This window comes from Ricinus communis, chromosome 7, assembly GCF_019578655.1.
Source record: "Ricinus communis isolate WT05 ecotype wild-type chromosome 7, ASM1957865v1, whole genome shotgun sequence".
NCBI classification, from domain to species: Eukaryota; Viridiplantae; Streptophyta; class Magnoliopsida; order Malpighiales; family Euphorbiaceae; genus Ricinus; species Ricinus communis.
This window is the reverse complement of record NC_063262.1, coordinates 24078922-24095056: the sequence shown is the minus strand read 5'-3', so window position 1 is coordinate 24095056 and position 16135 is coordinate 24078922. Positions and strand designations below refer to the sequence as shown.

At 32.6% G+C, this 16135-nt stretch overlaps 1 protein-coding gene across 1 annotated transcript; it reads left to right on the top strand.

Annotated features, from left to right (window-relative positions):
• The first annotated feature begins 6800 nt into the window (after positions 1–6800).
• LOC8266699 (ABC transporter C family member 5) lies at positions 6801–15848 on the top strand. Its single transcript, XM_048377403.1, has 12 exons — positions 6801–7402; positions 7583–9831; positions 9953–10273; positions 10359–10445; positions 10833–11528; positions 11672–11836; positions 12466–12760; positions 13051–13265; positions 13798–14103; positions 14525–14588; positions 14697–14936; positions 15219–15848. Exons 2-12 carry the CDS (start codon positions 7732–7734, stop codon positions 15329–15331), a joined length of 4602 nt encoding a protein of 1533 aa, XP_048233360.1. The 5' UTR covers positions 6801–7402; positions 7583–7731; the 3' UTR covers positions 15332–15848.
• The last annotated feature ends 287 nt before the right edge of the window (positions 15849–16135 follow it).

Genomic DNA, 16135 nt, shown 5'->3' with positions numbered 1-16135 from the left:
GCAAATGCTAAGCTTTGATGACCGCACAGACCCACGTCCACCTCCTCCTGAAAAATGTGATACTACCATAATATGTCAGGCTTTTGTGAAATCTTTTCTGGAAATTAGGTTAAAATAAAATGTACTTTTAAGGTTATAAAATATAACTACTTCCTACACTTTTTATTATTACAATATAATGAAAATTTTATTTATTAATATTAAAAGATGATAAATAAAAAAATTAAAATAATATTTTTTATTAATCTCTATTTTTAAAAATATAACTAATTCCTGACTGACAGCACAATTTATCTACTTATAATAGAGCCACTTGGCTAAGCAAAAACTCCACATAAATAAATAAATCATACAGCCATAGACCAGAATAATTTATGGCATGTGGATATGGGTCACAGACTATTAAAACTATGGTCCCTTCCCCATTATGAATTAAATAAATATAATAAGAAAAATGGTTTAAATGAAAAATAGATGGATAAAAGGGGTAGAGGAAAAGTAAAATAAAAATAAATAAAAAGAAAGAAAGAAGAATCAATACCCAGCCAGCTTCGTTTTGTTGTGCTTTCTTACCTGCCTAACCCACAATTTCCTTTCCTTCTACTTTAGGCGGATTGGGAGAGAAAGTTGAGAGAGCAAAAGTGTGTTTTAAATTATATTTTTATACATTTTTCTTTGACAATTCTCAGTTTTACACTACGAATTTCAAAAGTTGAATTTTGAAAAGCTTTGGGTCCTTTCTTCATTCTTTTTCCAAACCATACAATCAAAGGAAGAAAAAAAATAAATTAAATTTCCATTCTCGTATTATTCATGTTTTTCACCGATCATGAAGCTGCAGTAACAGCAATAACAAAGGGGATACTTAGCTCTTTTCCGATTAAAAATTATTGGGTTTGATATTTGTGTGTGTGTATGAAGCATTTTGGGTATTTTAATGTGGTGGGTCTGTTTTGGATTTGGATTTGGTTTTGTGTGGTGGGTTGTTATGGGTATGGTAATTTACTATTGATGATTGGTAGCATTGGTTTTATTGATGTCTCAGATGAAGCACTCATATGGTGGAGGTAGAGTGGTAATGCATGATGCTGTGGGAAAAAAGAAATTGACCAAAGAGAAATTAAATAAAAAATATAAAATTATTTTGTTATTTCAAAAGGAAAAAAAAAAAGGTAAAAATTTACTATTTTAATGCATCAACGAAAAGTTTGTAAGATGAATTAAAATCTCAAAAGTAAGTATTCGCATCAAATTGAATTAAAATCTAAAATTTAAATTGACTTATTTAGTTAGAATAAACAGAATTAAACCGATCTGATCCGAGCAATATAAGTTTAGAAAAGATATTTAATTGTTAATCCAAATAAAAGAGGTAATTGTAACTCACAAAGATATAAAAATAAGGACGTGCCTTCTGTTAAAAAAGAAAATGAAAAAAAAAAAAAAAAAAAGAGGTCAGTTTCTGGTCCTCAAAATATTACGTTGAAGTCATATTGTTATATCTTCGATATATGATGGATCATGTATCCAGAATCAAACACACGTGGGTGGGTGTTAATAGAGTATTTAGTTAGACGTTTATAATCATAAAGTTGACATATAATTTCAATTTATTGATTTAATTAGTTAATTAAAAGAATATAAACAAACAAACACCACAAATATAAAATTCATTACAAAATCCATAAATTATTATCCTCTAAATAATTTTTACTATGTTGCAACTTCTCATTTTATTTTATATTGTTACTAATAATTTTATTATTATATTTTTTATTTTAAGTTTTATAATTTAGTGTATTTTATATTTTATTTACATATTTTTATTTTTTTTAATAATATGCTAGTACTTTTATGACAAAAGTATTATATAAAAATTAAAAATTTTAATCAATATATTTAAAATTAAATAATTATATTATAAAATAACACTCTAATACACTTTTAAATGATCCGTGCACCACCTGCAATGATATAATTTACCGTTAAAATCCAATATTAATTAAGAATTTGCTCTTTCTTGTTTTCTTTTTCTTTGTTTTGTTTACATATTACATTTTACCACATATTAAATTCGTAAATTATTTGAATGTTTAGTTATCTCATTATATTTTTTATTTTGTTACTTTTCTATTTTGGGTTATATGGTACAAAGTATTTCAAACTTTCACTTTTTTTACCTAATTATGAATAATTTTTTAAGGTTGCATTTTTCTCTATTTGGTTCAAATTTATGAATAAAATTTAAAATATAATTCACAGTGTTATTAAATTTATAATTGAAAAAAGAAAAAAAGCCACCTCCCTCACTTTAATTTTTTATAAAGATAAAATAGTAATTGTTTTTTTGGTCTTTTTATACCAGAAATATTAGATTTAAAATGCGATATATAAAAACTTTTTTAAGGAAGAATCTAAATTCACACGTATACATGAATTAAATAATTAACCCTCCATATAATTCTAAATTCAACAAATGCATGCCCAAATGGACTATAATAAAAAATCTCACTTATTTCTTTTTTTAGAAAAAAGAAAAAGAAATTCAGGTCACCATTAACAAATGCTGATTACTAATAATATGTTTTATTATAGTTTTTCTGTTTCCTTTTTCTTTGTTTGGGTCATTTTGGCACCAAAACAGTTGCGATTTAATTGGGATTTCATTTGTTTGAAATTTATATGAAAAGATTTTACAAAGATAAAATAGTTATTTTTACATTGCTGATAAAAGGGGAGACAGATATTTTTGGTAACAAATTAATTAGAAAATCTAATATTTAAAAATCTTTATTTAATGAAAGATTTTGATAACTAACCAATTTACAACTTGTTCATTCTTTTTATTATTTAATTTTTTTTTTTCCGTTTGAAAGGAGAGAAATAAATAATAAAATAGAAAAGGGTAAAAGACTTTTTTGGAATTCTATAGTTGTATTTTCCTGTCAATTTCTGCTCCATTTTCAATTTTCAATTTCACTCACCATATTCTTCTTTTCATGTTATCATCTTATTTTCTTTTTGACATTTCTCTTTTTTAATTTTTCTGTTTTCCGAGTTTTGGAATTCAATTTAATAAACTTTAAATTTGTCGGTGATTTATATCAATGTTCGTTAATTAAATTATGACCGAACATTTTAATATTTCATGTAAAATTAGCATAGACAATACCCAAAAAAAAAAAATCACTCTACTTCGTATTATTATATTTATAAAACTAAAAGGAGAGAACATAAATTAAGATTTAAAAAATTCTAAAAAATAATTTTATTTTTTGAAAATAATACAAAAACAATTACACAAAATGATTAGGAATAAAACCCTAATTTACACACTTGCTCAAAAAATATATAAAATTTAATAATAAATACGCCCATAAATTTAATTCGATTATAGATGTACATATCACGTGTTTATATTTTCTTATTTACAATAAAGAGACTAATAATAATTAAATGGTGAATATTGCCAAAAGATAAATATTTGATTTTGCAAGAAGAACCATATAATGCACATGGGAAGAACTTTCTAGTAAGTGACAGGAACCAGAGCAAAGCAAGATGAGGAGGAGGAGGAGCTGGACAAGACCTTGTCTAAAAGCAATTTGTTGTGAATTGCGAGTGACTGATTCTGATGTTGCTGGTCCATCGAACACTGATGCGACTGCTCTTTATAGGCCAAATGACTTAATTATGTTTACCCAAACAAAGTCTACATCAGCTGTATCGGTTTGAACATTTAGGTTCCTGAATGGTTGGTACACCTTCGTTTCTTTCAAACCCCAACTCTTCATTTCTTTTTTTTTCTTTTTTTTTTTTTAATTTTGTCGTACCATTAATATTCACTTTCGATAAAATTATAACCTCGCTCGCATTAATACCCTTTATAATAAAAATTATCTGTATCATTATTTTATCTGATATTTTAGTTTTTCAACTAACTTAAATTTAAATAGTATCTAAATCTAATCTTTTACAAATCCGATCGATTCATTTTGTGACGTAGGGTTAGAGAATAATTTTTTTTAATTCATGAAAGTTGTCTAACAGATTGTGAATTATATAATAAAGAATAATTATTTCTTTACTGCTATAAAAAAAAATTCATAACTTATACTTGTAAGATTAGAGAGTGGGATTGCTAGTAAGAGAATGCTATGAGTGGGTCTAACATGAGGCCAATTAGTGTAATAGTAAATGTGGAGATCCATGTGAAGTGTAGTGTAGAAAGGTTATTCTTTAATTACAATTAGAAAGTGAGTTATTACATAGAGTAGTCTTGAGTTAACTTAAGAACAAGTTGAAGTGGGTACCTTCTTTTTTAATTTGGTAAGAGAATTAAAAAAAAAAAAAAAAAGGAAGGGTGGATCTAAAAAGGAAATGAAAAAGGACTTCAGGGTTCGCTAAAGGAGTGTAATGTGGCTATATTTAATTAATCTGCCACTAATTATTTGTTAAGTAAACTACTTTATTGAGAAAATTAAAGAAACCATCTACTTTTATCTTTTAGATAAAATATAAAAGTACTTTGAGATTTTTACAAGCAATTAACATGCCTCTAAATTAATGCAATTGTAAAGTATATATATATATATATATGACTTTTTTTTTTAATTAAATGCCGATGTATATTTTATTGGTTGAGGCTAAATTTCTTTCTAGATTATTTTAGAGTACACTTACTTTATCTATCTAAGCTATTGATAAAAAATTTTAAGAAATTAAAATTAAAGTTTATGAAATAATAAAAATATGAAAATTCATAGACTTATTGATTAAATTATTTTTAAAAGTATTTTATTAATATTTTCTCTACCCTTAAATATTATTTTTTTATTTTTTTAATCCGTCTTCACAATTATATTCAGCTTTTTATTACTTAATTGTTGCTTTAGTAAGTAATTGTTAAAAATATTTTTCACTAATTAACATAGATATTAACATGTAATTAAATTTTACATTTTATACTTTAAAAAGGTGTAATTTTTATAGAAAATCTAATGAAAGTACTTTAGAGAAATAGTGATAGAAAATGAATAATATTATTAAAAAATACTTACATTTTCTAATCTGCATATAAAGTAAAAGTATTAGGACAAAAAGAGCTTTAAACTAAGTCCAATCCAAGCGAATTCAACTTTTATTACTAAGCACCAACTTCAAAATTTAATACTGTTTTGGGTGATAACCCCTTATGTCCACATAATTTGAGATAGCTTTTTAAAAAGATTGATGAAGTGATTGCTTTCTTAATCAAATGTTAATTAAGAATGAGTTGTTGTGCAACGTCCACCATGAAAGTAACAAGAACTTTGAGGTGTGGTTTTAATTACTTTGCATATATCCTTTTAAAATTGTGTGCTACAAACAAGTTAAGAAATGCATTCCAGCCAATTAGCCTCTTGCCTTTTTATTTTATTTGAGACCTAACAAGCTTTGGTTGCTCAAGGTGATTACTTGGTTCAAAAATATCTGATAAATTATGAGGTTTATACACATCATGTTTAAAACAAGATGTATGGAGAAAGGGTTTTTCTAATTGTTACATTTTAGTCCCTCATTTTCATTTTCTTATAATTGAAGAGAAGAGATTCATTTGGTAATTGTGATGCTTCCTATCTTCTCTTAGCCCACAAGAATAGACCTAAACTTTCTTTTACAAGAGAACCCAACAAAAGCTTGATCATCATTTTTATCTTTTTTTGTAAATTGGTAAACAGCCAAAAAAGGGGACTTAATAAAGTAGGATAGCTATTAGCATTGCTGTACCAAACAAAAATGCAATATTTACTTTTAGTGCCCATCCCCTTGTGCATATTATGGGAGCCCTTTCATCCTTCACTTCTTGCCCTTTTGCAAATTTGTAAAGAGGATATCCAATTCATGAAACATTTTATAGCTAATAATGACCTCAAAAGCACACCTTATGGCATTGGCGATTTGGCATCATACTCATACTCTCACTTATAATCCACACAACACCACCCAACAATGACACCTATCATGTCCTCCACTCCTAGTCACTTACATGGTTACATCACTCTCCCCTTTTGTATTCTTAAGTTATTTATGAACACCAAACAAAGTTTATCTTTCCAATCTAGTTCAAAATTTTTATTGGCTAAAATTCTGGAAAGGTTAGTAGTCAAGCATATGAAATGGAATAACATTGAATGAATATTTATTCTCTTTAATAAATTATAAAAGAGTTACTAGGCAGTCTTAAACTATATAAGAGAGAAGTCCTTTTTTATATTTTTATAAATATAATAAATAATTTAGTGAAAAAAAAATAATTTTTTTTAAAGAACGACTCAAAACGATAAAGAATTAAAATTCAGAAATAATCATTTAAATCTTATCATATAATGATATCAAATAATTCAAATAGTCAATTTTTTTTTATATAATTTTGAGATCTAATTGGAACAATAAAATAAATTATTTAAAAAACAAAATAAGTGATGTATATTTAAGTTGTTACTCTGTATTAAATGAATTATCACTTTTATAGTAAACTGTGATCAGTAGATGAGCTACTATAAATGGCAGCTTGTGTAGTTACTGGCCCATTACTTTTGATAAATGGAAAAGAAATAAATATATGTGAATTTCCATGCAAAGACATCCTGAGATCTCCATCAAGATCTCATCTGATCAAAAGACCTACTATTACTACTAGGTAGTTTTACACATGTGAGTAATATTCTTATTTTATATATTTAATTATTTATTTCTTGAGAAGCAGAAAACCTAAATAAAATTCTGTGTACAAACATGAAAGTTGAATTTCACTTTGTTTGATTATGTGTATATTTATATATGATTGTTCTATAACAGTAGTAAATCTAAACGAGAAGAAGAAGTAATACCCATAAAAAGATTACACAACTTTCACTCTCATTTTCGATCTTCATTTCATCACAGCAAACACAAAAACACTACGGAACAAAAACAGAAACCGCACACCTCCAACACGGCAAGTGATGCAACAACGCCAAACCAGCCAAAAAGCCAAAAACTTTAATCAATATTAATACATAAAAAGAGAGAGGAGAGAAGAAGAGAAGAGATCCTCTTTCTCTTTCTCTTTCTCAGTTCTCATTTCTCATTTCTCTATCTGGGGTTCACTATCTGAATTGAATTGAATTGGTTGTTAATGCTATTTATATATATATGCATGTAAAATTTCTCATTGTTGAAGAAAAGCTAGTTGAGGTGTGGCTGCTCTTCTCTCGCTGTCTTTCTTGCTCTCGTATTGGGTTTATTTGAGAGAAGGAGAAAGAGCAGAGAGATGCTTTGGCATTTTAATAAGGTAAAATAAAAAGAGTAGCTATCAATCACAAGGATTGCCTCGGCAATCGCCACCGGCTCAAGCTCAACAAAAGATACGATTTTCAAGGTTAGTTTTTGATGATGTTTTGGTATTTTCTCAACTGGGTTGTTTTCAGATTTTGTAAATTTTGCGGGCATCTCCTTGTCTCTTTTTGTCTTTCTCTTGCTATCTTTCTTTGTCTCTTCGTTTTTCGTGTTTCTGATGATAAAGATTTTTAATTTGTTTCTTTGTGCAATGTGTCTGCAGATTCTATCTCCAAAACAGCTAAATTACCCAGATGGTGAAATGCCCTGCTTTGTACGATTCAATTGCTTCTCATTAACTAGTCGTATTAAAACACCATCATCATCACCGACTCGCTCATTTCAATCACCGAGAACTCACCTTTTTCAATAATGGGTTTCGCCTTCTTGCTTAATAATTACAATTCCATCACACAGTCGTCACTCTCAGTTTTGAAGGAATTTCAAGGCCTACCTGTATTGCAACTAGCCTCAATTTGTATCAATTTGACACTTTTTCTTGTTTTTCTCTTTATAGTTTCTGCTAGACAAATTTTCGTTTGTGTTGGTCGAGTTAGATTGCTTAAGGATGATCATTCAGCTGCTAATTCAAGTCCAATTCGAAGAAGTAGCGCTGATGGAGAGATTCCAGTTGTTATTACAATCAGTACTGGGTTTAAGCTGGTACTAGTTTGTTGTTTCTATGTTTTGTTTTTGCAGTTTTTAGTGTTGGGTTTTGATGGGATTGCTTTGATTAGAGAGGCTGTTAATGGGAAAGTTGTGGATTGGTCTATAATATGTTTACCTGCAGCTCAAGGTTTAGCTTGGTTTGTGCTGAGCTTTTCAGCTCTTCATTGTAAATTTAAGGCCTCTGAGCAATTTCCATTACTGTTGAGGGTTTGGTGGTTTTTCTCATTTTTGATTTGTTTGTGCACTTTGTACGTGGATGGGAGGAGTTTTCTGATTGAAGGTGTGAAGCATTTGAGTTCTAGTGTTGCGAATTTTGCTGCAACTCCAGCTCTTGCTTTTCTGTGTTTTGTAGCAATTAGAGGTGTTACTGGAATTCAAGTTTGTAGGAATTCTGATCTTCAAGAGCCATTGCTTCTTGAAGAAGAGGCAGGGTGTCTTAAGGTCACTCCTTATAGTGATGCTACTTTATTTAGCTTAGCTACACTTTCATGGTTAAACCCACTTCTTTCTAGTGGTGCAAAGAGACCGCTTGAGCTTAAAGATATACCCCTTTTGGCTCCAAAGGATCGAGCCAAGATGAATTATAAGGTTTTGAATTTGAATTGGGAGAAAGTGAAAGCAGAAAGTCCTTTAAAGCAGCCCTCTTTAGCTTGGGCCATTCTCAAGTCTTTCTGGAAGGAAGCAGCTTGCAATGCCATATTTGCCTTGATAAATACTCTTGTCTCATATGTGGGTCCATACATGATTAGCTACTTCGTCGAATATTTAGGGGGAAAGGAGACTTTCTCTCATGAGGGATATATTCTTGCTGGGATATTCTTCTCAGCAAAGCTTGTGGAGACCTTAACAACTCGGCAATGGTATCTGGGTGTTGACATCTTGGGCATGCATGTAAGGTCAGCTTTGACAGCAATGGTGTATCGAAAGGGACTCAAGCTCTCAAGCTTGGCCAAGCAAAGCCACACTAGTGGAGAAATTGTTAATTACATGGCAGTTGATGTCCAGAGGATAGGGGATTACTCTTGGTATCTACATGACATATGGATGCTTCCCCTGCAAATAATTCTTGCCCTTGCAATCTTGTATAAGAATGTTGGAATTGCTTCTGTTGCAACTTTAATTGCCACCATTATCTCCATCATTGTTACTGTCCCCCTGGCTAAGGTACAAGAAGATTATCAAGACAAATTAATGACTGCAAAGGATGATAGGATGAGGAAAACTTCTGAGTGTCTGAGGAATATGAGGATTCTGAAGTTGCAAGCTTGGGAGGACAGGTATCGACTGAAGCTGGAGGAGATGCGGAATGTGGAGTTCAGGTGGCTCCGAAAGGCCCTCTACTCACAAGCTTTTATTACATTTATTTTTTGGAGCTCTCCCATATTTGTTTCGGCTGTCACTTTCGGCACTTCTATATTGTTGGGTGGCCAACTCACAGCAGGAGGTGTTCTTTCTGCTCTAGCCACTTTCAGAATCCTACAAGAACCACTCAGGAATTTCCCTGACTTGGTGTCAATGATGGCTCAGACAAAAGTTTCTCTTGATCGAATTTCTGGATTCCTGCAGGAGGAAGACTTGCAGGAAGATGCAACCATTGCTCTGCCACGAGGCATGACAAACCTCGCCATTGAAATTAAAGATGGCGAGTTCTGCTGGGACCCTTCTTCTTCAAGGCTTACTTTATCAGGCATTCAAATGAAGGTGCAGAGAGGTATGCGTGTAGCTGTTTGTGGCATGGTTGGCTCTGGAAAGTCGAGCTTTCTCTCTTGTATCCTTGGGGAGATTCCAAAAATTTCTGGTGAAGTACGTTATCTTAAAGATCTTTTTTTTTTTTGCCCCCTTTATGATATATGGTTAATGAGATTTACTGTCAAACTATAATTTGTGGAAATTCCTAATATTTTTCTCTTTTTTTCATTGCCAGGTAAGAATTTGTGGTACTGCTGCTTATGTCTCTCAGTCTGCATGGATACAATCTGGAAATATTGAAGAAAATATTCTTTTTGGCAGCCCAATGGATAAAGCAAAGTACAAAAATGTTATCCATGCTTGTTCGCTGAAAAAAGATTTGGAACTTTTCTCACATGGAGATCAGACAATCATTGGTGATAGAGGTATAAATTTGAGTGGTGGCCAGAAGCAACGGGTACAGCTTGCAAGGGCACTGTATCAAGATGCAGACATCTATTTACTTGATGATCCCTTCAGTGCTGTTGATGCGCACACTGGTTCAGAGTTGTTCAAGGTTAGACTTACTGACTATATCACCAGTTTTCCTGTTCAAAATAAATGCGATTTGGCTGAAGATAACATATGGTATGGAACTGCAGGAATACATATTGACAGCATTAGCAAACAAGACTGTGATTTTTGTGACCCATCAAGTTGAATTTTTGCCAGCTGCTGACTTAATACTGGTATGGAATTGCATTTATATTTTATTTTTATGTATTAGTTGTACAATCAATGAACAACCTTGAGGCTTTATGTCTTACATCTACATGAGGAAGCAGCTCTTTTGGTGAATGGATTATGTTGCAGAACCTCTTCTGTTTTCCTGCAGATTTATGTTGATGTTTTATTAAGAAACATTTTCTTTTGTTGTTGTCACTGTTAAATTTATTTTCTTGATAAGATAGCTGATACTCAATGTTAGAATTTTTGAGGTACATCCATATACAGGAAAAAATAAAAATTATATACATCAATTTAAGGAGCTATTTTTCTCATGAAGAAAAATTTAATGTTGATGGACTCGCTTTGTTTGAAAGCAATTTACTAACTTTTACATTCTATCTCTGCAGGTTCTGAAGGAAGGGCAGATTATACAAGCAGGGAAATATGATGATCTTTTACAAGCAGGAACTGATTTTAATACTTTAGTTGCAGCTCACCATGAAGCAATTGAAGCTATAGATATCCCAAGTCACTCATCTGATGATTCAGATGAGAGTATGTGTTTCGATGCTCCTGTTGCGTTTATTAAAAAAATTGATACAACTGGAAGCAATGTTGACAGTTTAGCCAAGGAAGTGCAAGAGAGCGCATCGGCTTCAGATCAGAAAGCTATTAAAGAGAAAAAGAAAGCAAAACGCTCAAGGAAAAAGCAGCTTGTTCAAGAGGAGGAAAGAGTGAGAGGGAGAGTCAGCATGAAAGTATACTTGTCATATATGGCTGCAGCATATAAAGGCTTATTAATTCCACTAATAGTCCTTGCACAAGCATTGTTTCAATTTCTTCAAATAGCTAGTAATTGGTGGATGGCATGGGCAAATCCCCAAACTGAAGGAGGTCCACCTAGGGTGTATCCTATGGTCCTTCTTGGTGTTTATATGGCCCTTGCCTTCGGAAGCTCATGGTTTATATTTGTGAGGGCTGTTCTAGTTGCTACATTTGGCCTGGCAGCTGCGCAAAGGTTGTTTCTAAAGATGCTTAGAAGTGTTTTCCGAGCACCAATGTCTTTCTTTGACTCCACCCCAGCAGGGCGGATCTTGAATCGTGTAAGTTTATCACTTTTATTATGGAAAATATCCATCTGTATATCTGTATGTTTTATACGTATGACTATCTTTCTACTTTTTCTCTCCTCATCATTCCTTGTTGGCTTGTCCCTTGAGTACCATCGCTTTTGTATGACTTACAGGTGTCAATAGACCAAAGTGTTGTGGATCTTGATATTCCTTTTAGGCTTGGTGGTTTTGCTTCGACAACAATACAGCTGCTTGGAATTGTTGGTGTAATGACTAAAGTTACCTGGCAAGTTTTGCTTCTTGTTGTTCCTATGGCTATTGCTTGCTTGTGGATGCAGGTGATTAATTAATTTTTCCATGAAAATACTGCACACTTTTGGTTTTTAGAGAAGTATGAGAATGATAATATTTTATGCGACTAGCTTCCGGCCATTACTTATATTTGCCACAACCATTGCTTATTGTGATTGAAAGTGAAGATGTTGCTGTTCTTAATACAGGCTGCATAGTTTGAGTTTACTTTTGTTTGAGCTATGAATTTATTTGAAAGTTGCCTACTCCTCTACTTCTACCTTTTTTCTTTGTTCATCCTGACATTATGTTATTTTAGGTTCTTCAGTATATGTGTTACCCCATTTGAACATTTATTTGTAATTCAGAGTAGACATTTGAAGCCTTTGGATGCCTTGGTCACAGTATAAATTGTATTCTTGGTGTTTTTTAAACTGAAAAATCTTGGAATTGATGTTTCCATTATTTTAAACCACATTACTTTTATTCATTTAGCTTGGAACTGTTTCAACCATGATTGCTGAAGGTTGTTTCCACTTGTTAACTAGAGTATACTTTCTGTGTCTTACCAAATTATGATTTTAGACTTCAACATAATTTGAAGATTCAAAATCTGTTAGTTTGGCTAAATGGTATTGCAATACATGCCAACTCATATATCATTGCCCACATGCAGAAATACTACATGGCATCTTCAAGAGAACTGGTTCGCATTGTTAGTATCCAAAAATCCCCTATCATCCACCTATTTGGTGAGTCAATTGCTGGAGCAGCTACAATAAGAGGCTTTGGACAAGAGAAAAGGTTTATGAAGAGGAACCTTTATCTTCTTGACTGCTTTGCTCGTCCATTCTTCTGCAGTCTTGCTGCCATTGAATGGCTATGTTTACGTATGGAATTACTTTCCACCTTCGTCTTTGCTTTCTGCATGATTTTACTCGTTAGCTTTCCCCATGGAAGTATTGATCCAAGTAAGTGTATCATTACATTGCTTGAATATTATAAATTATAATATATATATATATATATATATATATATATAGAGAGAGAGAGAGAGAGATACGTGTATACAGACACACAACATGCATGCCTGAGGAAATTTATATGTCGTGATTTTATAGAGTTCTAACTTAATCTTTAGGAATAGCTTATGCTGGAAATTAATTCAAGTTGGTTACAAGATAAATAACAAAAGAACGTACCTTTTTTTAATTAATTTTTTTTTTATGTGGTTTCCATCATGTTTGTTTTCTCTCTACAGGCATGGCAGGTCTTGCCGTAACGTATGGCCTTAATTTAAATGCACGCCTATCACGATGGATTCTTAGCTTTTGCAAACTAGAAAATAAGATTATTTCCATTGAAAGGATTTATCAATACAGCCAAATACCTAGTGAAGCTCCACCAATCATTGAAGATTCCCGTCCTCCATCCTCATGGCCAGAGAATGGAACTATTGATCTGATTGATTTGAAGGTATGAAATTCAGCTATAACCATGCATGTTCATCAGTCCTGCAATGGGGACATGTCAAGTTGTTCTGTGTGTTTGTTATTTAGATGATTTTTACCATCCTTGTGTTTATTTGTATTCTTGGGGGATTGGGCTACATATTTGTTATCTAAGTTAAGTTTAATGCTAAGTATTATAGTATGTAGCGCCAGTAAGCATATTCATCCTCATTTCGAACTGTACAAAATTAGCAACCCATTCTCTTTAATGTCCATTTGGAGAATTTGACCTTGTGCCATGGAGTCCGGAATACTGAAGTCATTATGCCTTTACTAGTAGTCACGCGACTCTTTCTTATTTTGCAGTTGATTCAGTTCTCCTTTGTGCATGGCCTTAACTATGTTTCTATCCTAACCATGTTAGATTATCTAGCTTGGAAGAAAAATTAGCAGGAATACGGATTTCCTGTTATGCTTGTGCATATGTAGGTAAATAAATGATAGTTTTAGAATTGGAATTTGTTTATAAATGCTGATTATCCCTTTATTTTCTAAAGGTTCGTTATGGTGAGAATCTTCCTATGGTGCTTCATGGGGTATCATGCAGCTTTCCTGGTGGAACAAAAATTGGAATAGTTGGGCGAACAGGGAGTGGTAAATCTACCTTGATCCAAGCAGTATTTCGTTTAATTGAACCTGCTGAAGGGAGAATTATTATAGACAACATAGATATTTCCACAATTGGCCTCCATGATCTTCGTAGCCGTCTGGGTATCATACCCCAGGATCCCACCTTATTTGAAGGGACAATTCGGGGCAACCTTGATCCCCTTGAAGAGCATTCAGATCAGGAAATTTGGCAGGTTTTATTCTCTGTTCATTTCTTTTGTTGATGTAACTTTCTTTGAATCTTGAAGTATGACAATTTGATTTAGTCTTTCTTTGAACAAAAGTTCAGTGCATCTACACAATAGAATTTTATGTTGTATCGCTAAATAACCATGCTTATTGCAAATACATGCTAAATGCTGTTGGAAGTGGGTCATTACCTTTATGTCATTGAGATCCAAAATTAAGTTCTTTTGTGAAACAATCAGATATTCATTTTGAAAACTTACCCAAATTAAAGATTCAAATGATTGTCAATCATGAATACTTGCAATCATAAATACTTAAACTTCCCACTTCTTAACTTCTGATTTCCAATTTATGCCTACACAATCAATTTCTTACTGCATAGAAACTTTTCGGATCATGTGCTAAGAACTCAGCTACTTCTTACAGGCTCTGGATAAGTCTCAGCTTGGGGAGACAGTCCGTCGGAAGGAGCAAAAGCTTGATACACCAGGTGTGTAGCAAGCAGATTGGATTTTTTTTTTCTTCCTCATAATCCTCTGAATTCAGGGGGCGTTCTTTGACAAATTGATTGATTTGTATTAGAATGTAAAATTTGCAGTACTAGAAAATGGAGACAATTGGAGTGTGGGGCAAAGGCAACTTGTTTCCCTGGGTCGGGCTTTGCTCAAGCAGGCCAGGATTTTGGTGCTAGATGAAGCAACAGCATCAGTGGACACAGCTACGGACAATCTAATTCAGAAGATTATCCGGACAGAGTTTAAGAATTGCACTGTTTGCACAATTGCACATCGAATTCCAACTGTCATTGACAGTGATCTTGTTTTGGTACTCAGTGATGGTGCGTGCTAATAATGTGAAAAATTTGTCCTACATTTTATGGTCGAGATTTACTTTTCAGCTGAACATAATTAACATTGAATGAATTGAAGTTCTTATCTTGGTTTTTGAAATATTCAGTATATTTATCATTGAACATGTAGCATATGCAGTGCTATGGTTTTGCCACTAGTATGCATTTGCTATTTTCTTAAGGAGGATTTACAGTTCCACATACTGCACGGTTAACTTTTTATAATTTGCACATGATTATCATGAAACTAACTTTGCTGCATTTTTGCAGGTCGAGTTGCAGAGTTTGATACTCCAGCACGATTGTTAGAGGACAAATCATCCATGTTTCTAAAGTTGGTAACAGAGTACTCGTCGAGGTCTAGTGGCATTCCAGACTTCTAAGTTATACGGCATGCCCAAAAAGTCATTAAGAGTCAAGAGGCAGCAAGAGCAGATTGGCAACTGCAGAATGAAGTGGCTGCTGCTGCATTCGGCCAGCAGGAAGAGAAATGGGAAGGCCAAGCCGCAGCCGCAGCTGCAGCCGAGTCCGTCATTCCTTGCAAACTCCCTGTAGGTGAAAGTAATCTCTCTAATTCGAGGGGAATTCGTCATCGAAAGCAGAAAATGGGAGAATTCATGCGTTGGTTGGCAATGGCATACTTCTGTAACAGCAAATAATAAGTTGGTAGGATAGAGGTCGGTAAATAATTCCACGGAAGGAACAAAAAAAAAAAAAAAAAGGTTGGGCGGGGTCTATATTTGCTCAATGATGTGCAATAAATTTAGTTTTTATTTATTTAGGCTAAGGCAGGCTTTTGTTTATTAGGAAGTCTGTAGAGATGAACTAGAAATGGCCAATCCCCCACTTGTTCTAGTGGCATGATTTTATTAGCAATTAGACAGGAAATTTTGCCCTCTCTGTTTCTCTTCATTTCTACACCTTTTAATTTATTGCTTCTTGTTCCCACATGGAACGAAATCATTGCATTGAATTTGACCCTATTCTCTTTTTCTCTTGATGTTGGATGAGAAGAAGCAAAAATAAACCTATACTTTGAAATTATAAGCTTATAACATTAATCTTGTGAGACAATGTATGTGCTTTGCAGATTTAAATTTGCATCTGCGATCAACATGTATATCATTTATTTACTTTTTATATATGTCGAATTTTTTTATAAAATAACTGATAAATCGATACGTTTC